We start from the raw sequence: 24,814 nt of genomic DNA, 5'->3' as shown, positions 1-24,814 counted from the left end.
GATCTTGAAGTTGTAGTAGTGAGCTACACTGACTGTCCACCCAACTGCTAATTTACCCAAGCAGTGTCCAGAACAAAGATTTGCCCCAATACAGCCACACCCACATACATTACACCACTCCAAGTTCCAGATTTATCAAGTTAAATATTTACTAATATTGCTGTGACTAGCAAATCTTTTACAATAACATCATGAGTGTGGGGCTGGCATGTTTAAATCAATACATGATTTCCTAGAATATACCCTGCTAGCATGGAGCTCTAAGCTTCACTGAGAAAAGTGGTTTATAAAAGTGACTCAAGCTATCAGATTTTTTTTGGGGGGGGGGGGGAGGTAAACACCATCGATGCTGGCCAATCATTCATGCAAGCATCTTAATAAAGGAGTCCAATAGAACAGCATCAGATGGAGTCTATCACTTGTATCTCTCTCCCATGCAGTCTCTGACCTACATTAATTTATGAAGTGGCAGTGATGACTATGACAGAGTGAAGCAGTCTCTTGATTTCATTTCTACAGAGTCATGGAACAGAAGGTAAGAGCCCAACTTAAAACTTACATAGCCTGAATTATATTTTTGAGAAACTTAGCACACAAAATTCAGGTCATTTCCTGGCAAAGAGTTTTATACTCTGCAGTCAGCTTTTTCCTTGATGGAGTTATTAAGATTTTTTTTTTTTAAGTTATATAATTACAGTGTTCTGCATTTGTGTCAGACGAGAGGATAGGCCAGATCCCACGCTGGTTTAAATCAGCATAACTTCAGTACAGCTATATCAATTTACAACAGCTGAAGGATCTGGACATACATTCAAAGTTTGAGCTACAGAAGCCTTAATATATCTCAGTGCAATTGCAACAATTCTTTGGGAAGGAATTTAACTTCGGTTGTGTTGAATATGAGTGATGTAACCCTCTTTCTATAGATTTCATAAGATCCTGTTTTATTATCTAATGATAGGAGGTTGCAGTAACACAAAGTGGACTTAAACTGTAAACCAGAGGGACCCTACACATCAGCAATCACAGCTTACTTATGTGCTTTTGCACTAATTTGTACTATCTGAAATGGAACGGTCTGTTTTGAGGTAAGGAAATCTGACTAGCTGCCTTTGGTTTAATATGTATTCTATATAACAATATGGTGAAAAGGGGTGGAAAAAGTTATTCTGAGACGTGTAAGACAAGTACAAACAAAGTAGACATTTGTCCATTAATGTGCATCTTATTGTTCAGTTGTTTAAAGTCCAATACTTTAAACAACTGAACAATAAGGGTTGTCTTAAGAGTTCCACAAAATAGGGCTTTCATCACTTCTCTCAGGAAAAGATTCCACGATCTGAAATCTCACTCACAGGAAGTTCACATTTATCTTCTAGGGTTCATTTTGTTATTTCTAGTTATGCCCTGTTATTCCACCCTTATTTATTCCTCTCCACTGGTCCTTCAAGTATTTGCAGGCTGCCTCCTGCACCTTAATCACTTAGTTAAGTTATCCATGTTTAGCTCTTTTAATTTTTCCTCCTAAGTCAAAACCTCCAGCTGTCTGATCATTTGTCACTCTTCTCTGAATTCTCTCTTATGTGTCTACAACTTCTTGCAATTGCTCTATAGAATCACCCTGGAGACATCGAATCCTTTTAAATACATGTTAGTTTTCTGATGCCTACATGTGATTCTCCCCTCATGGCTATTTCTTTTTGCACAAGTCCTCCTTTAATATTAAGGCCTCCAATTTTCATTTCAAAACAAACACTCCAAAAAAAAAAAAATTAGACATGGTCACAGACATTACTGTGCTTTCAAATAATAAATCAGCAGCATCTGAACTGGAATCTGGAGAAAAATTTACTGACCTCTTTCCATACCGTTTCCTCTATCTCAACATGACATTTAATTATGAAGGATTATTGTTCCTTTAAGTTTAGACAAAAGCAGGAGCATAATGTAAGCGATTTAATTTCAGTGTGTTTACTTAGAAGCGTTATTAAAAGCTATCCTGGTTTGTACATTCCTAGTTACTATCTCACTTGTTGCCATAATCTTGTCCCATAATAATCGTATCAGGTCATGAAGTTCAAGAATGAACATGGTGACAAGAGGTTAAGTTCCATAAGGAATGGGATGGTAATTACTACAAGTAATATTATAAAGCCTTTATGTAAATAAATAGTGGGGCCTCACCTGGAACACTGCGTACAGTACCGGTTACCCTAGCTCAAAAAGAACTACTACAGGGGGTCAAACTTTTTATGCAGAACCCTGTTTTGTCAACAGGGAAACAAATATATCACCACCACCACAAACCCCACTCCAGAACTTTAGTGCTTCAGATAAAATATCTTTCCAGCAATGTCATGGGAAACTGCACTCAGAAACCCAGGCTCTGGTGGAACATAATTTAATTCTAGAGCCCACAATCCCTCACCCAGAATACCTTGTTGCCAGGCAGTATTAGCTCATGTACTTTGGATTTCAGCTACTGTGATCTCACACAAACAGAGGCGGTCACCCAAGTAGCTGTGGTTCAAACCATTTTAAAAAGGGATCTCAAACTGGACACCCATGAAATGAAGCAACCCAAGCACAATACCTTAAACTTCATCCAGCAAATTGACTGATAGTGCCACTCACAGAGCAAGGGGGAAAGAGATTCTCCACTTTCAACAGAACATTACAGTGTATTTCATTTTGGCCAGCTACCTCGGACAACATTACTTCCTTCCCCTGATCCTCAGAGGGTTCAATTTGCTGGTGACTGAAATAACTCTAGCGCAGGAAAGAGTCATATTAAAAGCATTTTTTCCCAGGATCAGAATACTGGCTGGATTGTGACCAAGCTGGATACAGCATGACTATAAAGAGCAAAAGGCACACAGGAAATAGACACAGACACAGCCCGGCACCGTGTGTATCACCTCAGTGCCTTGGGCATGGACTTTACGATCACTTATAACGGGCTATGCAACTGATAGCAACGTTTATCTTGCACACAAAGCTTCGTGAGTCCACGTGATTTCGCTAATGGAATCATTTGGATGCAGCAGAAAAAGTTCATGCTAGTCTGGGTCTTGTTACAAAGTCCTGTAGAGGAGCTGTGGAGAGGACAGAAAGGTCAGGGTGTTGAATGTGGTGGTCTAGACTGAATCAGAATAATATAGGGTAGTTGTGTGAGCAGTTTGTGGCAGTAATAAAGCGTAATCATCAAGGCAGGAATCACAAGCCACCACTTGCCTAGCTGCTTTCAGATGGCAGTTTTCTGCAAGTACCCAGCAGAGGAGAAGTTTAGGTAGGTGGTAGACAGGGCGATACTTCTGGATTGTGTTAATTTAGGACTCTAAGCAAAATACAAGAATCTGCTTAAAGAGTCTTCAAGTTGAGTGATGTGGAGTCTCCAGATGAGAAAAAATTCACAAACTAGTCTGGGACCACAGGGCCAGATCCTCAGCTGGTGTAAATATTCATAGCTCCATTGACTATCAGTTTACACCAGCTAAGGGTCTATGTCGTATTTTTAGAGAAGAGGACAACATAGGCTTGATTCCTCACTGCCTTGTATCCGTTTCATCTGTGCAGTGAGGATGTAAAATACTACCCTTCTGATTGACCACCATCTCAATACTTTGCATTGGTGTAAGTGATGACAAAGTGCAGGGCAGTGAAGAACAAGGCCTGCAGCAAGCACTCTAAAGGTCTAGTTATACCCACCCTTCTGGTCTCTCACACTGACCCCTTCACTCATTAATTTCATTTGCCTCCGTTGGAGCTCATGGAGTTCTGCAGCCACCCTTTCACCACAAATCCTGTACACCTCAGCGTGAGTTAATTTATGTTGATTATAAGGTTAAACAAGCAGCAAGATTCTAAAGTGCCAGTGATCAGGCAGGAAGTGAGAAAGTCCCTTGCTAAAAAGACAACCTAAATGAACACCACTATGAACCACAAACCAGAAAGTTTCAATCATTGTGCCACAGGGCCTGTTGGTGAAGAGCTACTTCTGCAGCTAGATTACCTAAATTTGATTAGCACACCTGGAAAAAGGCACACTCAAATAATATTGGAGGCAGAATAATTTTTAAAGAGTGAAAAGCAATGCAAAGAGTCAGAAGAATTTGGATTATTTTAGCTCCATTATGCTACAATTAAATGCATAGAGTTTTGTTGTGCTGATAGTCCAGTTCATTTTCCTTGGTGGATATACCAAGCACTGAATAAATTGGACAATTTAAATCACAGAAGAACAGGTGAATTTTGTTTCCTTGTTTGCTTTATAACTTTGCACTCATCTTTGACCTACAATAAAATCCCTGAAAAATGCACACGACTGCAGTTTTAGGTACGGTGTCACACAGTGCATGCTCCGAGGGATCACTGACACTGCAAGCATTTGACAGGCCTCTCAGTTAATGTTCTTATGAAAACAAATAAGTGAAGCAACTGAGAGGTTCTTGAACTTCTCAACATTTCTGACGAGTGACCTGACACCAAGTGATTGATCAGTCACATTCTCATGCCTCCAATATTCCTGCTAGCAACTATTTTCAGCATTTACACTAAGATTTAATATATTTTAATAAATCAACTTAAAGTGCTGCATTGAACGCCACAGGAAAATTATAGTAAAACATGAATTTACTTTGAACTGAACAGCCGTTCATCAGATTTTTTCTCCCCATAAACTCAAACTATCTTCTCTAAAGGGCCATTCAGTTCTACAAATAATGTCATAGAAAGCAGGAAATGCAAAGATTTTTTCTAGTGATGTCAACTTAGTTGTGTTTTCATTCCTGTGGGCCTGTTCTCATTTACACTATTTTTTTCACCTGTGAAACTACATCAATAGGTCCTGAGAGGAGGAGTAATTCTGTTTACACATTTCACAAGAACTGCATTGTCCCCTGACTGCATGGGGGATAAAGTGACTAGCAATGCTGTTAGTGACCTAAAACTGCCGAGAGGAGGAGAGAGAGAGAAGAGCTAGCGCTGCAATATCACCTAACCTCCATCCAAAACTGCAAAAGGCCCTTTATAGGAGCACTGTATGCATCGTCTCGCACTCTGGCTGTGCCTGACATTTGACAGTGCCCACTTCCAGAGCTGGGTCAGCCAGCTAATAGGAGAGCTGGGGATGCCTTTGCAGGTCTACAGCTCCACTCTGAGATAGGCAATTAACCACCAGAGACCTGGGCTTCAGTTTCCATTGGAGGCTACTGCTGGAATCTGGGAGTGAACCCATCTGTTTTACATATCTCTAGGTGAGGAGGAGGTAGACCAAACCAGTATCCATGAACAGAGTTGCATTTCCTCCTGCATTGCCTGCCCTCCCTCTTTGCCAAATCTCCCTTTTGGAAATAAGGCCACCTCCCCTAAGAATAAAGTCTACAAGAGCATAAAGGGAGAACAATCTTCTAAACTTAGTGAGATGCTTACAATGCTCATTTCTATGCAAATTTCCAGAATGCTCTACTAGCTCACAACTATTTCAGACAAGTGTCCAAGGAATAAGAGCAAAGCCCATTCTACTTGGGTATTCACGGTAAACTCACCTTTGTGCTTTGTCTATATACCATGCGCAATTACATACTTTCACAATTACAATGGGCAGAAGCACAAGATGCTTCCTTCAGTAAAAAGTTTCCATTAGGCTGGGAACAGATAGAATTGGCACTGCTGGCTGAAGAAACAGTGAGTCAGAAAATGCATCATCTGTTACTTAAGAGCACAAAGTGGAAAACTAATGAGTGTTACTGTTAATCTTGAAGCATGGGTTTGCCCATCAATTAGTGTTCAGGTGTGAAGGCTGCTTGGTAGCAAGTTCTGTATTTGCAGCTAAATATTTGTGTAGCACCTGGATGGAATGCCAGGCATGTGACTTGCATTTGCTACTTGTGTGGATTTGTTCTACTGAAGTCACCTAAAGGAGCTTGCTAAACCAGTGAGATCAGACTAGAAATCTAATTCAAGGATTGTCAAGTGTACAGCAGCAAAACCACACATTCTTTAGAGAAACAGGCAGCCACAGAGAAAATGCCATGGCCAGTAGCAAAGATCTGGGGTTGGATTATGCCTTGGCCGTTATGTGGGTACACAGACATGTGCAAAAAACAGCTTCTACTATATGTCCTGCTTCTAAGTGGGAAGGCCCAGTCCCTGCACTCAAGGGAGCACAGGTGTTTCACCCTTGAGGTGCAACCCATGCCAGAAGTTGAGTTGAAACCAAATCCTTCTCCACTTGTACCGCGCAAAAGAACAGACCAAGAGCACCGAGCCACATCCTGACCTATCCCTGAGAGTGCTGGGGAGCTCCTTGTGGGGTGGTGCTGCTTATTACTTAACCCTCAGACAGGATTGTGTACAGAATACCCTGTTTAGCCATTTCACTGGTTGCTCTACTTACCGCTGTATGGTGCTGCCTCCTGATGGTTCTGGGGATTAGATCAGTCAGGTTGATGCCCCTTCTAGCGGTTATATCCTCTCAGTTTCTCCTCTGTAGCTCCTCTCTGTCTCAGGGGCTGCAGTTGTCCACTTCATGACTCCACCCAGGTCACAGTTGTGATATCCCCTCCCAGGAGGCAGAGAGGAGCACATCAAGGTTCCTGCTCTCCAGCAGTCCCAGGCAGTATTCTGCTTCACAGTGGCAGGCCCACCCTCTACTCTAGGTTCTGGTTCAGGGACCCTCTACACAGCAACCAAGGTCCATTCCCTGCACCTTTCTGCCTTTCCTTGTGTCGTTTCCATACTTCCTGGCCTTCCCCATTCCTCTGGGTTTGCCAGTCTCTTCCATCCCTTCTCCCAGGGAGTAACTTTAGGCAACCTGTCTTGGCAACCTCCAAGCACTCCTCCCTCTTCCCAGGGAAAGGCTGCTTCTCTCTAATTAGCTGCACCCAACTTAAAGCTCCTCCATTTGCAGCCTAATTAGCTTATTGGGGCCATCTAACCCAATTCAGCTCTTGCAGGGCCAGTGTGTGGAGCACATCCCATCTCCAGCCAGTATTTTTGGCATTAGGAGTCTTTTAAATGCAGTAACAGAGATGGAATAGCACCAGTAAAATAACCTCCACCCTAAACAGCCTGTCTTCTCATTAAACTACAGTATAGTGACTGTTCAATCAGAATGCTAAAGTGTTTTCATATGATTTATATTTTACTGACTGATGAGAGGAGAACACTGTCACATATATCCATAGCAAATCAGACTTAGAGAGAGGGACCAGAGTGACTCATGCTGAATAATAAAGGAACTGAGCTGCAATGCAATAATTTAAAGAAAAGCTTTCAACATGGATCCTCCCTGAGGGCTTTGTTGAATCCTCAGTGCTCAGACAAATTCAGCTATATTATAACTCCAACTTCAGTAGTTACACCAGGGATGAATTTAGTCCAGCTGGCTTCTGTCTCTTCTGCCTCACTATTATATTCCAAGTAGTAAGTTAAAAGTCTCAAGAGGTACTAAACAAATCAGGTTTCCCTCTCCCCTAATGTACTGTATGCAAACAAGAGAGTTCCCCAGCAGATTCAGAATGGCCTTGCTGATTTGTGTCTTGGCTACCACTTGCTCACATGCTGCTGCGGGAGAGCAAAGATTCATCCTTTCCAAACAAATCCTCTCCAATTGTCCTTACAGCTGGAAAGTAACTTAAACAGTGAAGTGAAACTTACCAGCAAATGAATGCACTTTGTCAGGGGGTTTGGATTGGGGGCTAAAACGAAATCTGTTACAGACATAATCCTGCTATTGCTACCATTTGTTTTCATAAAGGCCTTGCACTAGTACTGTTCCAGGGCCTGAGTCTGACACTGGATCTGCATGTGCGGATCTTTGCACCTGGCAAGAACTCCAGGATCACCTCCACAGTCAGTGCACCACACAGGAAGTGCATAGGTCTGTATAGTCTAAGAGGAAGTCAAACAACAAATCAAATGAAATAACCTGTTAACCATTGTACTGTTCATTATAACAGGACCCAGATAAGAGACGTCTCTCATTCCTCCTCACTTTTCAAGATGGCCCCTTCACTGCAGCAAGCTGAAAACTAACTCGATTAGTTGCTAGAGGGCCATTTTTACTTTACTTTAGAATTAAACAATTCTATGACAATTCTGGTTTTTGACATGCAAAGCTATAAGTGTAGATAGGGCCAGAAATCAGCACCTACGAATGGGACTTACACACACACACACATTCAAAAAGAGTTGTTTCAAAATATGTAGCTCACTCCAAGGCACTTCATGCCTCACCATGATCCCACAGTGTGCACAGAGGGGACCTTCCTATCTAGTGGGAATTCAGCTGGAAGTAAAAAGTAGTATTTCACACCCCTTTCAAGGTCTTAGGTGCAGGAAAGATTTGGATTCTCTATTATGACTAGTATAACTTCACCATATCTATCAAAGCAACAGGCTGTGGTATTTAATTTTCTTTACAGACACCATTCTAGAGGTACCCAGACTAGATGTTTGGCTTTATAAAACTAACCCACATGAAAGAAAGCTATTTTAGAAAGCTAGTCCCAAAGGGCCTACAAATGGAATAAAAACTGCCTTTGTTTTACCCTCTGAAAGTTACCCTATGCAATGTAGCTTCCCAGTCCACTTTTGAGTGTTATAATAACAACTGTTACCTTGTGGTTAGTCCCCTATGCATAGAATAACTTCTAAGCTCTTTTTTTTTTTTTTTTTTTTTAAGCTTCATCCCCGGTGATGTTATAAAGAAGAGAAATTATGCTGCACAGTCAGAACCTTCTTAATGAGACTGCTCTCTCCAAATAATTAAAGCTATAGTTTTCCCCCACCAAGTGAGAGCTAGTTCAGTGTTGTAATCAATGGATTAAAGTACCTTTGAACCTAACATTTCAGACCTGGGATTAACACCACTCGTAGTTGTTTTTTCACAGAGAACCCGAGTCTCCATATATTTATGCTTATGTAAATCTGAAGTAACTCCCTTGAAGTCTATGGAGTTAAGTTAGTTTTGAAGTGGTGTCAAGGAGAGGAGAATCAGACTCATTATATTTAATCTTTGCCAAATTGCTCTCAGCTGATTCATTTGATAATACTATTTCCCCAACAACATAGCCCGGAAAGACTAGAATTAATATATGGGGTTTTCATATGTTATTGGTGTACAAGTGATATCTATCCACCCATGCAGGTACTCAGCACCCCAACCATAGATTCTGAGCGATACATTAGCAAAATAGGTTTCATTTCCATCATGAAAATGAATAATGGGAATGGTAGGAATAACTGTTGGCAGTTGTCATTGTGAGCAGTCACCATTTCAGGATCTCAGAAGACGGGTACCACCTATTACTACTATAATTTTCAGCTCAAACAATGCGTCTCTGTTAGCGGTAGGCTTTGTATCAGCTAGGGATTGTGCCTTTGTGTTTTTTTTCAAGCCATGCTGCAGCCCATGTCATGCTCCATCCTTACATGGCATGACAACAATCCAGCTTTCTTCATGGGCAGCACTGGAGCTTACCATGATGTGCCGTATGATATACATAGAATCTACCCATCTGCCACAGAGGGGAAGTCTACAGACTCGTCAGGTTCAGCTCTGCAGTACCGCCAGCCTCTGTGATTTTTGTTTGGAAGTGCTGCCTCTGTCTCCTGCTGAATTGGCAATGCTAAATGTGCTGTCAGTCATCCCTTTCATTCGATCCTTTCTGCTACAAACAATGGTTTGTCACTCTGTCACTCCTCTGCTATTATTCCACCCGATGCCACAGTGGCTCCTGCTTATTGCTTGCCCTGTAACTCAATTTATTTGTCAGAATGGGGAGATCAGTGGAGCAAGCTGGCCTGCCTTATTCTCAGGGTGTGAGCAGGAACTACTGATTAGAGAGCTTTCTACTTCTGACATGCCACATCTGTTTTTGCTCAGCACAGTGACCAGACTGCAGAATGTGAGTATTGCTTCACAAGCAGGCTGCTTCCTCCTATACCCATCGATGCACCCAGCCCATGTGACCTCTGGTTCTCATGATTCAAGAAGGATGTTGATAATTGGAGAGGGTTCAGAGAAGAGCCATGAGAATGATTAAAGGGTTAGAAAACATCCCTTATAGTGATAGACTCAAGGACCTCAATCTATTTAGCTTAACAAAGAAAAGATTAAGCGGTGACTTGATTCCCAGCTATAAGTACCTACATGAGGAACAAATATTTAATAATTGGCTCTTCAGTCTAGCATATAAAGGTAGAACATGATCCAGTGGCTGGAAGTTGAATCTAGACAAATTCAGACTGGAAATAAGGAGTAATTTTTTAACAGTGAGAATAATTAAACTTTGGAACAATTTACCAAGGATTATGGTGGATTCACCATCAGTGGTAACTTTTTAACCAAACAGAATGTTTTTCTAAAAGATACGCTGGAAGTTCTATGGTCTGTGTAATACAGGTGGTCAGACTAGATGATCACAATGGTCCCTTTTTGTTTTGGAATGTCTGAATGATCACATCCCGAGAGCCCCACTTCTTGGAGTGATAAAAACTCTAAGTTCTGTTCCATACACAGCCATGCCCTGTCCAAATGTAGTGTATTATTTGAACATTTCAGGAAGTATTTATTGCTTCGAGTCAGGGAGCCAGAGTTAAAAGCAGATCAGTGGCTAAAGAAGTGATACTGAAAGTCAGAGGAAGGCAACCAACAAATAGGAAGCAGACTGGTTGCTTTTTTGGTTTCATTTTATCCTTTGTTATTTTTCTGGCTCTGCACTATCCATTCTGGGCTAATTTCCCACCCTCTACCCCCAAGCAGCAGCCATCTGTCAATACCACCAGCCCTGCCATGTCTCCCATAATGATATACTTGCCCTTTGATGGACTCACATGCCAATTCCCTACAGTCACCAACCCATCTGCCTCCTTTTGAAATAGCTTGAGGCTAGTCTTACATTGTGTTTGTCCAGGATCTTGACTGAGAGTCTCTCCTGCTGTTGCCCCCATTTCATTTGATAAGCTCTACCGCACCCTGTCAGGCCAGGTCTGCAGTGGGGAAATGTGTTTAATTTATTTTCTAACATGACATTAAACAACTTAGTAGCCAATGTGGGCAGGGTTTAAAAGTATGTTGTATGGCTGCCGTTAAACTTAGGAGGCAGCCCAGGGTTAATCAGCTAACATGTTTTTAAATATGACAATCCTCGATCACACTAAGCCCAAACCTATGGTGTGTTAGTTAAAGTACATTAACACATGTTCTAACACACTGCACTTTCCCCAGTGTAGATAAGGCATCCTCTATTGCTGGCAAGGCAAATTCTGTTAGGCAGGGAGAAGCAGATTGGATCATAAACCCAATGGCTGGGAGGCATTGGGGCAAGGCCTCCATGAAGGTCCATTTATCTTCTAAGTTCCTCAGGGCAGGGACTATTGCCTGTGTTTGTAAGACCCTAGCACAATGAGACCCCAATCCTCATCAGGGCCTGTAGGTGTATAAAGAACCTGTGATATCTCTGCATACCACAGCTGCCTGGAGGAAATGAGAGGTTATTTATGGTAGATGTGTAAGAGAAATATCTGATTTTTCTGGGACTTAAGTAGAAAGATACACATTTTCCCAGTGTGCACAGAAAGCAGGTGACTAGTACTGAGTAACATGTTGCTATCGCGTCTCCTAGATACTGTGGTGACTTGTGCTCTATAAATACCTTAGATATAATCTGTCTTTGTGCAGTGCCAGTTACTGAGCCAGATGCAATTATATGTCTGAGAGTTTCTATGCATTGGCATGTCAAATGCTCTTCAGAATCCAACACAGTTACCCAAGTCTTTGAAAATAAAGCAACCTGCAGTTGCTACACATGTGCAGTTATTACACATGGAGGCAAATTTTCAGAAGTTTGACACCCACACTCCAAGCAGATTTTCCAAAGCATTCACATCTCACTTAGGTGCCGGATTTTCAAAAGGAGCTCAGTACATTGGGGGTTGAACTATTTAGAAAAGTCAGGCCGTAAGTGACAGAATGGGAACTGAACTTTTGAAAAAATCTTCCCCCGGTTATGAATACTGAGCACTTGAAAAATCTGGCCCCTCATGCCCTCACAATGACTTTTGAAAAAGGTAGTTGTGTGTGCTATAACAGCTATACAAAGTCAAAAAGATTTTGCTGTGCAGTGCAGAGATCTTGCAGTAGGCAGTCACTTAATTCCAAAGGTTGTAGTTCTGCTGAATGAGTGTATCCGCATCATTCTTTTCTCCCTGTTACCATCCCTCATCATCTCATCAAGCTGACCCTTGCAGAGACAAACAGACTGAAGGAGGCAACAGAGTTGCCTTAAGCCCTGCTAGTTATATTTCCCCCCACATATCAAGATGGTGGCTTTTGCACAAGCTCAGGATTTCTCCTGCAGCTAAGGCAGCCCATATCTGAACCCCCGTCCTCTCAGGGTGAAAAACATCCCTCCTTGCCAATTCCAACTTCCGACATCTGTGAATTCCTAACATCAGTCTGAGGGCTGATTTAGGAGAGCACGAAGATGTGATTTGAACTGTGGCCCTTCAGGCAGACAGTCAGCCTATTATACTTGAGCAGCCTCCGAGTGCAGAGAATTGAGGAGCCAGCCAAGCCGCACTGCCTCAGAAATTTTTCAGACACTAAATCACAAGACAGGCTCTTCCTTTGGCAGAGTGACAGGTGCAGGTTGCACTTATTAAATGAAGCTACTACTAAAAAAGGATGGTGAGCTCATGAAAGGATTAGCATAGGCGAGTCTGTTCAAGGGCAAATCACATTTGCTGATGACAGCTCTGGTTTATGTGGCTGCGGCTGGGAATGAGCCATCCCCTCAGTCAAGGATTCTTCCCAAGGAATTCATTAAAAATCATAAGTTATGGATTCCAACAGAGCGGAGTGGTATACTGCATTGGGAATAGAGTAATACCAGGAAGGGAAGAAGTGTTCTGGAGTCAGAATGTTATTTAAAAAGCTAGAGAATATGTTAAGGCTTAGATTTATCACTGCCAATCACAAGGTAGGGTTTTATCCTGAAAGATACTACGTACTATTGGCTTGATACAGTAAAATACTTAGGCGTGTGCTTAACTTTAAGCACGTGCTTCAGTCCCATTGGCTTCAGTGGGAGTTAAAGCACCTCTTTAAGTACTCCTTTGGATTGGAGTGAGAAACAGTAGCAAAATTATTGAAGTCACAATAATTTCTGAGATCAGCTACTTCAGTGGAATAATTTTAGCAACAATCAATAATTAGCTCTTTACTGTCAGTTGTTACTGGTATTCTGCATGAACACTAGTAAGGAAGAATTGCTGCAATCAGCCTTCTTGAAAGTACATTTGTTTTTCCAACTGACAAACTGTAGTTTCAGTTGGATTCAGTGTTCTTTTCTAGCCTAAATTGCCATGCAGTGAACCGTTAAATAGCTGTTATATTCCTCCCCAAGGGTGGAATGCATTACTCTGATGAATGAAGTGATTTCTATATACCCTATAGAAAGCATTTTGGAATCTCAGGATGAAAAGCCCAATAAAAGAAAAAGAGGATTCAGTGGATCTATCATACATATAGGGTCCTCCTTAATATAATATGAGAGCCTCTCACAATCTTGTATGTATTTGTCCTCAACACCTTTGTGAGGTAGAGAAGTGTTAGCCTGCCCATTTTACAGATGGGGAAACTGAGCCCCCAGAGTGAATAAGTGACTTAACCAGGCTCACACTTGAAGTCTGTGGTGGAGCAGCTCTGATTCTCTACTCAGTTTTTCCACTGGTGCAGCTCCATTGATTTCCATAAACTTATTCCCAATTTACATTCACAGTAATAGAGTGAGAGGAGAATCAGGACCTATACTTTTGATTTAATACTAAGAAGGACAAAACTTCTTTTCCCAAATTCAGAGCCCACTTGAAAGCCCTTGGCTCTAGATTTAAAAGAGAACTCAAGATGTACAAGGTTCCAAGCATTAGACTGTAAGCCGTTTGGAGCAGTAACCATCTTCCTATTAAATATGTTTGTGCACTGACATGTACAAAGGGAGCCTGACTGAGATCTTAACTGCTACCAAAATAAATGTAATTAACCATCAAGAATACCATTTGCCTCTGTCATATAGCAAGTTTTAGCCTGTATATTTTTAATTTATTTTCCTGATTATGCTAGACGTCAGGCAAAAATTACTTTTAAACATAATTTTCAATGTTTACATAGTACAGGCCATGTTATTAGAAATATATTAGGGAGAAGGTTAAAAATAAATTTGCTCCTGGGATATAATGGTTTCAATTATGAAGAAAAATATTTCATAAACTGAGAAAATTCAGAATTTTTTTTTAAAGTGCCAATGGTGTCACAGAACCCAAGATACCATCCAACTTGCCAGTCCTTAGTAATTATAAATAATTAAGACTGAGTAATTATAAATAATTAAGACTGAATGCTTTCATTTATCTACAATTCATAATCCTCAACTAATACTAATCTCCTGTAAAGAAGTAGCTGAAGAGATAATTGTATTCAGTGGGTATATTGTTCTGATATGGCTAGCCTTAATTAAACTTAGTTTTAAAATAAGCCATTTTTTTATTTGCAGTATTGCTCATGTCTGTCAGTCACTAGACTGATGTTTCTTCAGAGGAAGGCAAAGAAAATGTCTTATTAGAACTAAAAATTGATATTTGAGAACTTTCTGGGAAAATTAGGAGTTGCCACAACTTCTTAAAAATTGCACTAGAGAAACTAAGAACAGAGAGCCTTAGAGATGGCTGAAGATGACAAAATGTCATTCAAGTGTCATGGCTTCATGAGAATATACATATGTAAGTGAGTATTCTGCATTTGTGTCATATTCACATTTTCAACTCCCCAGCTTTAAGTTCAGAATAGCAGTAGCTCTGAAAATCATGTTGTGTACTGAGACACCAGAATGAGGTGTCCCTTCATGCAGAAATATAGTCCATCATCCGAAAGGCTAAGGTCGTCAGTCAGGAATAGGAGAAAGGCAACATCAATTATTTTTCCTTCCACAAAATCAAGTTTTCATGTAATTTCACCATAATTGTAAATATATCTTTAAGCTGCTCCACTGAGGGAAGGAATGGAAAAAGGTGTGTGCTGGGAACTAGATGAGAGGAACTAATAGCAAAGATCATCTGAGATAAGGTAGAAGAGATGGAAATATAGGAGCTAGGGAAAAGAGTAATGGAAGCCGAGAAAGATAGTGAGAAATGGAGCTCGAGAAAGAGAAGACAATAGGGACTGAGACCCTGCAAATAAAAAGGAATCTGGCTTTCGAAGTAAAGGAAGTCTAAGTCTGACACTAGAAAATATATACTTTAATATGTTAATTTCTTTATTCAGCTACTAGATATCTTCGTATGCTTTAGTGTGTCACACTGTGTGTGGTCCCTAGTAAACACTGGAGACAAAGTTGGCACTCAAGTTCTGTAGAAGCCTGTTTTGTCTGTGGTTTCCTATAATCAGGGTCCTCTGCATTCTGCAAGATTTACCACAGAATTCACCCCCATAACAAAGAATTGTGCTCCAGAATCTGACCTTAAAATTTAAAAAAGAAGTTACATAACATAAGAACATAAGCATGGCCGTACTGGGTCAGACCAAAGGTCCATCTAGCCCAGTATCCTGTCTACCAACAGTGGCCAATGCCAGGTGCCCCAAAGGGAGTGAACGCAACAGGCAATGATCAAGTGATCTCTCTCCTGCCATCCATCTCCACCCTCTGACAAACAGAGGCTAGGGACACCCTTCCTTACCCATCCTGGCTAATATCCATTAACGGACTTAACCTCCATGAATTTATCCAGTTCTCTTTTAAACGCTGTTATAGTCCTAGCCTTCTCAACCTCCTCAGGCAAGGAGTTCCACAAGTTGACTGTGCACTGTGTGAAGAACTTCCTTTTATTTGTTTTAAACCTGCTGCCCATTAATTTCATTTGGTGGCCCCTAGTTCTTGTATTATGGGAACAAGTAAATAACTTTTCCTTATTTACTTTCTCTACATCACTCATGATTTTATATACCTCTATCATATCCCCCTTTAGTCTCCTCTTTTCCAAGATGAAAAGTCCTAGCCTCTTTAATCTCGCCTCATATGGGACCCATTCCAAACCCATAATCATTTTTGTTGCCCTTCTCTGAACCTTTTCTAATGCCAGTATATCTTTTTTGAGATGAGGAGACTACATCTGTACGCAGTATTCAAGATGTGGGCATACCATGGATTTATACAAGGGCAATAAGATACTCTCCGTCTTATTTTCGATCCCCTTTTTAATGATTTCTAACATCCTGTTTGCTTTTTTGACCGCTGCTGCACACTGCGTGGACTCCCCAGAGAACTATCCATGATGACTCCAAGATCTTTTTCCTGATTCGTGATAGCTAAATTAGCCCCCATCATATTGTATGTATAGTTGGGGTTATTTCTTCCAATGTGCATTACTTTACATTTATCCACATTAAATTTCATTTGCCATTTTGTTGCTCAATCACTTAGTTTTGTGAGATCTTTTTGAAGTTCTTCACAGTCTGCTTTGGTCTTAACTATCTTGAGCAGTTTAGTATCATCTGCAAACTTTGCCACCTCACTTTTTACCCCTTTCTCCAGATTATTTATGAATAAGTTGAATAGGATTGGTCCTAGAACTGACCTTTGGGGACACCACTTGTTACCCCTCTCCATTCTGAGAATTTACCATTTATTCCTGCCCTTTGTTCCCTGTCTTTTAACCAGTTCTCAGTCCATGAAAGGACCTTCCCTCTTATCCCATGACAACTTAATTTACATAAGAGCCTTTGGTGAGGGACCTTGTCAAAGGCTTTCTGGAAATCTAAGTACACTATGTCCACTGGATCCCCCTTGGCCACATATTTGTTGACCCCTTCAAAGAACTCTAATAGATTAGTAAAACACAATTTCCCTCTACAGAAACCATGTTGACTTTTGCCCAACAAGTTATGTTCTTCTATGTGTCTGACAATTTTATTCTTTACTATTGTTTCAACTAATTTGCCCGGTACTGACGTTAGACTTACCGGTCTGTAATTGCTGGGATCACCTCTAGAGCCTTTTTAAAATATTGGCGTTACATTACCTATCTTCCAGTCATTGGGCACAGAAGCCGATTTAAAGGACAGGTTACAAACCATAGTTTCTTGCCTTTATAGTTTCAGAGATAACCTCAAACACTAACATATTCAGTTTCATCAGCAGAGAGCCTGAAACAATAGCTTTGCCAAATGTCATCTGCCTCATTGATCTGAGAGCACTGTGGATTTAATAATTCTGCATCTCTCTAATTTGGCATTCCCAACCCCCACCCCGCACACAACATCCAAAGCAATTCAGAGTTTTTGCCACAATTTCATCATTTTGCTTCAGCCAACCACGCACCCATCCAACCAATAAACTAATAAATGGCCCCTGTGCAAGACAGCAATGTCAGAGCCCTTGACACTCCAAGGAATGGTTAAGAGGGTGAGATCTGGGGGGAAGAGAGAGTGACTATTAGTCCCACCAAAAGAGAGAGAACCAAGGCCAAAACTTTAGGTTTGGTTTTAATACCACAGAAGTCCAGCAGGAGAGTAACATAGTCAGCTAGAAAGCCATATGGCAATCTGTGTAGTTGCAGTGCATAGAAAGAGAGATGGATGTGCAGACTGTTTCTCCCACTGGTATCCTTAGCCACATTTCATTCTGCTGCTGGACTTTGAATTCTAACCATGATCACCCAGAGTGCTGGAGGAAGATTAATTTCAGTTTTCACTGAACTCTTCTAAAGCATTGTCAGTTTGCAAGAGGAAGTTGTGATATACAAGCAGTGAAAAAAGGCCTTTCCCATAGTTATGAAGATAAGTTGAATGTCATCAATATACTTGTTTACTCTTGCAACGTAATGCAACAAAGAAAAACTTTTAGAGATGCTAGTAATTTTCCACCACTGACTTATTAATTCTAAAGTACATGCCACTTTAGTTGAGAAATCTAACATCAGAGAAGGCTTTTGCCAATTGTGTTAAATGTTTTTGGGGTTGTTTGCTTTTAATCAATTTCTATTTAGAAACACATACCAAAAACACATACCACTGCCAAATAGATTTCATAGTACAAAAGTCGTCTTATAATTTGAGATACATAATAGTTTTCCTACTGCATAGTGACATGAAGCATTTTGGATGTTGAACAGCTACTTTAGCTCCAACCAAAGTATTTAATTTTGGAAACTATAATAATCATGAGACAGTTACTGTCTTTTACATTATTCCTTCTATGTCAAGAAATTTTTTTTTTTGAGGACTCACTTTCCTAGATCTGCAACAGGCATATTCCCAGCAGTTTTTCATTTCTGAACTCCACAGGGAGCAATCATAAAAACTCTGTCCCTATATCGTCATAACTGACAAAAGGAAGACGAGAAACAATCTCTTCAGTTAAGAGTCTTCCTAGTGTTCTAGGAACCCAAAGGAGAACAAAAAGTTTGTGGTTTATCTGTCCTTACACTGTACATTGTCAATATAGGAAATGTGAAACAGAACCAACCACTTCCACTACATTTGAGCAATGTGTGAAAAGTTGTCTTCACTTTTGAAAGCTGACATGTGTGCGCGCACACACAGACACACATGGGCACACCCCTTGTTAGACAAATCTAATGGTTTTATAATTAAGCAGATTAGAGACAGATGCCATCAAAGATTTTCTCTGTAAACTTCTGTGGCTGGAGAGAGATTAAACTAGGCTGATTACTAATTTAGCCTACAGATAAAAGGTAATGAATGACACACAGCTCCCATTCTGTTTACAATGCCATCCCACATCCACTAATTCAAAGGAAGAATTGGCACCTGGATTAACAGTCCTTATAAACCTTTTTCCTTTATACGGGAAGATCCAATTATTCAGGATGATTGAATGCCAACATAATTGAATAATCAAAGCTTTACAAACCTGAGAATTAAAACAATTCATATCTGAAGCTCTCGCTAACTAGGGACCAAGTGCGTGAGTTGCAAAGAATTAGTCATTGTCTCACAATAGGAATTTCATTATAAACCAGACCAAAGTTTATTGGCTAGTCATTCAAAACGTGAATCAGGTAAATTAAAGGCAAAGGTAAATTTCAGATAAAACTGATAAATTAATCTAGACATGATATTATAGGATCCAATGGGGGTGATGTGAGGAGAAAGCAAATAAAAAACAAGGGTTAGAACTACAAACGCAATTCAGATGTCTCTATCTTCTGCACCAAATGGTTTTCATAACTGCATTATACACAAATTTTACCTGCAACAATTAAACAATCAACTAAATTACTACTTAAAACAGCAAGTTAAGCAGAGAAATTTTGAGTCAAGAAGAGGGCCTTAAAAAAAAATTTTATGAAGTCAAAGCATTTTCTTGAATCATATTACTGAATTGTGATTCCTCTTTTAAGGCTCCATGTAACACAAACCAAATCCTAATAGTCTTGCTTATGTGAGTAATCTATTGAGGTCTATCCCTCATTCATTGCTCATAGCATTTTCAAAGCTGGCATTTGATTGCACCCACACTGACAAAAAGCCCTGTGGCTGGAACTCGCAAGAAGATGGCTTGGAAGCATGGTCTGGTGGACAGATGCCATGGAGGCCCAGGACAGCTCCAAGGCTGTTCTAATTGCTTAAAAATTAGTTGCAGTCTAGATACAATTAAGCCAGGAGGCACAGGCTACAGTGTCCAAACAGCAGCCCAACACACACACACACACACACGTAACTTGAAAGACACAGAAAGGGGCAGGAGTTGCTGAGGTTTTATAGGATTAGTATGGGGAAGGAGGAAGGGCTAGGAGAGGTGAGGGGGAGGAGATAGAAGAGACTGGGACTCAGAGAAGAGATGCTGTGGGTTAGGGGAACAGTATCAGGAAGAGTCTCTAGTGCAGCACGTGATCATGCTGGGGCTGATACATCATGAGACAATTTAGATAGGAGCCAGTAGGCCAGGGGTAGTCAATAGGCATACCATGGGTCAAATCCGGACCACCAGATGCTTTTGAACAGACCCCTCCCCCAAAAATGTATTTACTTATTATTATCAGTATTGTTATTATTTTCTCTGGAGTCTGGACCTTAACTATACCTTGACCAAAAAATTTGGACCTTGACAAAAAATAATTGACTATATCTCTGAAGGGGAAGCAAGGCTCAGAAAAGGAGGTGCATTTACCATCCTAACAGGATCTATGAACCTTGAAGGACTTTCATCATCCTAAGGCACAGGTCACACAGGGATATAGGTTATTCTACCCTTTCTATTCAGGTTCTCGTACCACACTCAATATAGTGGTATTTGTGTGCCTAGACTCACTGCTAAAGTCATCCAGCATCTCTGTACGAGCTGAAGGGGGAGCCATGGAGACAGCCATGCCTTCTCTGTAATAGTCAGGGTCACCATAGCATCCAGTAATTTCTGCCACTTGCCCTTTCAAGGGACCCTCTCTGTACCTAGGAGATGGCTTAAAGGCTACAATCCACAAGGGTTTAAGCTTCCCTATGGATAGATAGATCCAACACCAAATTATATAGTTATTCGTTGCCATGGATCTCTTCCCATCTGTACTGAGCACAGCACACACATGTTCTGAAGGGACCAAGGGGAGACAATACAGCCAATAAATAGACCACATACCTATTCCATGGATAGATGGACAGTTATGGTGGCTGTCTATCCAAGACCATGTCACAAGTTTTATACCCTGCCATAGACCCACACAGCATTTATCCAGGACATAGCCTGAAGGCACAAACTCTACATACTATCAGCACAGAAGGTTCGTAAATATTTGCCCAGGAGCTCATCCTTGAGAAGGAGCATTTCTGTCATGCTGGTGTAAGTTTCTTAGTCTCCTTAGATAAGCTTCCTTTTGTCTGTCCCCATTCTCTCTGCTATCTCCCTCATGACCTATCCCTGTATATGGCAAATCTCCAAAGGTGCCTAAAATAGCATACGTTTACCCTGCTCACCACTGGTATCCAGGCCTCAGATGTGATGTGCTAATTTACAACTGGCAGGTTTCTATTCAACTCCGACTCCTCAGGTAATTGGCATGGGTGCAAGCACCAGGTTCTCAGGCAATTTGGGTGTAGCCAAACACCAGCTTTGAAAATTCCCTGGGTGCTCAACTCCCATTTTAGCCCCTAGATCGAGACTTACATTGTTATTTGTGCTTCTTCAAACTTTTTAAGAGGGTGAGACACAGTGAGTAGAAACTGTTCCTTATCCGCTTCACATTCCACTTCCACTACATCCCAGCAATGTGTGAAAAGTTGTCTTCACTTTTGAAAGCTGACCAATTCTCCCTGTTTATTTGATGCTATTTCTGAAGCGCCATGAATTTAGAGGCTGGTGAGGCCATTTTACTGTCCCAGCAGGCTTCAGGTGCCCCATGAGAGAATTGCTGAGGTGACTTGAATGAGTGACCTTAGAGCAGCAGGGAAAGATAGTGCATTTAGAAATAGGGAGAACAGCGGAGCACAACATCATCTAGCGGTGAAGATGTGAAAATCCCAGTGCCTGGGTACCCAGCAGAACTGAATACATAAATGAAACAGGCTCCCAGAGCGGTTAGATTTACAGAAAGCACCATCTCATCCTACTTTGAAAATGCCTTGTCTGAGTTTACCAGAACTACTTGCTCACATCCTCTGCAGAGTGTCCAAAGGGGGCCATTTGAAAACTCCCCTGGGTGTCTCCTACATGAAACATAAAACTTCAAGCTTAGAAGCTAGTTAATTTTGCCAACTCATCTCTAGGCCTCCTGCTGACTATTGCCACATGGGAATAAGAGTTATGTTGTGTTCTGTATGGGCTCTCTACACCTTTATTACAGGAAATAAGATTCTATCTCACTACCAGGTTAGGATGCAGTCCTCCAATAGAAAACTTTAGCTGTTAAATTGAAAAACGTCTTAGCCAGGGCTGTCCAATTATTCTCATTCCTGTCTCCTCAAAACTGTTTGAATTGCATTAAAAATTGACCCATGCCCTCACTGTGATCAAATATTTCTGAAGGGATACAAGCAGATTCCAAATTGATGTGATCAAAATTATCAGATATACAATTTGCTTAGAATGCTATTAATCTAAAATATAAAAATAAATCAAACTATTAGCAAATGGGCACATTTCTGTAGTCTTTATTTGAGCAGAATTCTCATTTGAATCTGGATCTTGGAATGTGTGGACTTTATGGAATTTAGTGACTTTGATGCTGTTAAGGAGTCAGACTGGATATCCCACACAGGGCTTTTTGGGGCCAATTCTGCCAATGGGCCCTGATCTAGCAAAGCATGTAAGCATGTGCCTAACTTAAAGCATCCAAGTACTCCTATTGAAGACAAATGTGACTATTTGCTTTTCAGGGTCTATATGAGGGCAGAATTTGCAGATAATGAAAAACCTTGTAGAGAAAGAGTCCTATATCACATGCAGAGAATATCACACCTCACTCTTGTACAATGTTTTTGTTCTATAGATCTCAAAGCACTTTACAAAAGGAAGTAAATTTGATCATCCCTGTTTTACAGATGAAAAAATAAGAGAGACAGAAAGATGACGTGACTTACCCATAGGCACCCAAAAAGCCAGTGTCAGACCCAGGAATAGAATGCAAGTTTTATATTTAAAGGGGACAGAATGAGAGCTTTAAGGGGTTTGGGGACTTAAGAGTCAATTTAATTTTACTTATTCAGGCTTGTGTATTGCAATTAATATCCAGGAAGGAGCCTGTAATCCTGGTCAGTCAATACTGTACTGAGATCTATAAGGAATTTTAAAATAAACTCTGAGAGATGAATTCAGGAGTCTGCCTGATGATTAACAGGAATTAGTTCTCAAGATCTGCACCAGCCATGAAATAATTCCATACAATTAAATTTGTTAAAAATAATCAGCTTATAACAATAATGACCTTGATGTGGGGCATTTCCTGGGGATTAGTGGCCACATGAGGCTCCTTGGCTATGTTTTAAGCCATCTAGTCCTTCCAGCTGGTCATTAAGTCCTAGGAAATGCCATCCACCTCTTGCATCATTGTCTAAATTGATGCTGTTAAAAAGTCATACTTCAGCTTTCTTACTCCAGTTTAAATTTAGGGTTAGGACCCGCTGAGTCCTGTGCTCAGATTTACCTTAGGAGCCAGCCTCTTTAAAACTACCTGCACTGCACACTTTTAAAAATAAAAATATATAAATAGAGAGTATGTCTACACTGCAGTTGCAGCTTCACTGCATCGGGACCTGAGCTATCTAAATTAAAGCTAGCTCGGGTTTGTCTACACAAGCTGCAGTCACACCCTGTGACTGCAGTGTGAACATATCCTGAATCTTATCCTTATTGTCCCCATGTATCACAATGCTGTAAGGAAGGTGAATGTAACCAGTGGACACCTTACCCAGAGCAGAATGCCCTCAGGAGTAATATACTGGGCCTTATTCTTTAAAAGACTGGTGTATAACCCGTATAACTCCATTGACTTCAGTGGAGTGTCTCCTCATTTCAGCCAATGAAAATGAGACAAATATGAATATCTGGTGCTTAGCTGTAGTGTTACCAAACATAATGATGTAAGTAATTAATAGTACTTAGTCTGTGAAATTAATGATAAAAGTCATAAATGGGCGATACTAGACAACAGCATTAAACTGTGCATTCTTTGCTTCTGTATAGTTCTCACTATTTTGTGATATTGGTCACAGTAAAAGCTGGTTAAATAAATACACAATTGTGTAATTTGTGAATAATTTTAGAGAATAAAAGTGAGAAGTTCAGTTTCCTGTTGGTTGTGGGATGATGACATTTGTTGTTCATGAGTATTTAGATTATTTCAGGTATTCATGAATCTTTTGCAAATGTTAGCATGAAAGATGTGCTATTAATTGTTCCTTTATTTAAAGAGATCCAGTCATCGAGCAGAAACAATCCTGTGTAATGTAGGTGACATGAACTGCATTACAAATATAGAACACTGAAGAGTTGAAGTGAATTCTTTGAGAATGACTGATGGGATGCAAGTTGTTCTCAGCCTATTTGGTGGATACTTACCAATATTGAATACATTAGCCAAAAAAAGTCAGGATTGGTTTGCAAAGAATGTTACTTGCTACCAATAATTTGTTCTGCTCCACTGACATTAATGTTACACATTAGCTCCTGCCATTTATTTTTTCCTCTTTAGTACTATGAAAAGCTTAAGCAAAGTGACTCCCGTGTTAGCTGGTTTTCTGACCACCCACACTCTACAGCATAGTGCGGAACTGAGAGCCTGGTAGGGATTGACAGATGTCTGAAGTCACCATTCTTTCAAGCAGTTTTAAATTTCAAACAAACAGCTGGGTGCATAAAGGAAGTAAACAGTAGCTAGACAACTGTTATACAGCTGACCAAAGCTCCAAAAGTAAGTACAATATGTTTTGAAGCTAGGGGAAGGTTTAAGCAAAGTACTGTTGGGAAAGTCTCCATACATTGTAACACAAGTGCAGATAATCCAAAGACTTTATTTCATATGTAGCTACATGTGTTACATATTTGCAGGCCATACAACTGCATGAATGTTTTCAGTAAGTTTAAGCATTCCACAATCAGTGTTACATCTAAAAGGACTGGGGCTGGAGAGAAAGAGAATGGACGCTCACCTCCACTGAGCTTTATAATTTACTTAAGATCCCAATCATTCTCTTGCTAAGACAAAACTCCCACTGGAATCAGTGGGAATTTAGCCCAAGTAAGACTATTAGGACTGAGCCCTAACTTTTGTACAGAAATCCTGACCTGCCTTACACACCTGCAGG

General features: G+C 40.5%; 1 protein-coding gene across 1 annotated transcript in view; it reads left to right on the top strand.

Annotated features, from left to right (window-relative positions):
* The first annotated feature begins 226 nt into the window (after positions 1 to 226).
* Positions 227 to 24,814, top strand: part of PALMD (palmdelphin) — a 71,301-nt gene continuing 46,713 nt past the window's right edge. Inside the window, exons 1-2 of the mRNA XM_034778290.1 lie at positions 227 to 535; positions 962 to 1,088. Coding sequence (XP_034634181.1) covers positions 1,069 to 1,088 — 20 coding nt within the window. The 5' untranslated portion in view covers positions 227 to 535; positions 962 to 1,068. The remainder of the gene's footprint in view (positions 536 to 961; positions 1,089 to 24,814) is intronic.

This window comes from Trachemys scripta, chromosome 8 (genome assembly GCF_013100865.1).
Source record: "Trachemys scripta elegans isolate TJP31775 chromosome 8, CAS_Tse_1.0, whole genome shotgun sequence".
In the NCBI taxonomy this organism is placed as follows: domain Eukaryota; kingdom Metazoa; phylum Chordata; order Testudines; family Emydidae; genus Trachemys; species Trachemys scripta.
This window is presented reverse-complemented; position numbering and strand designations above follow the sequence as displayed.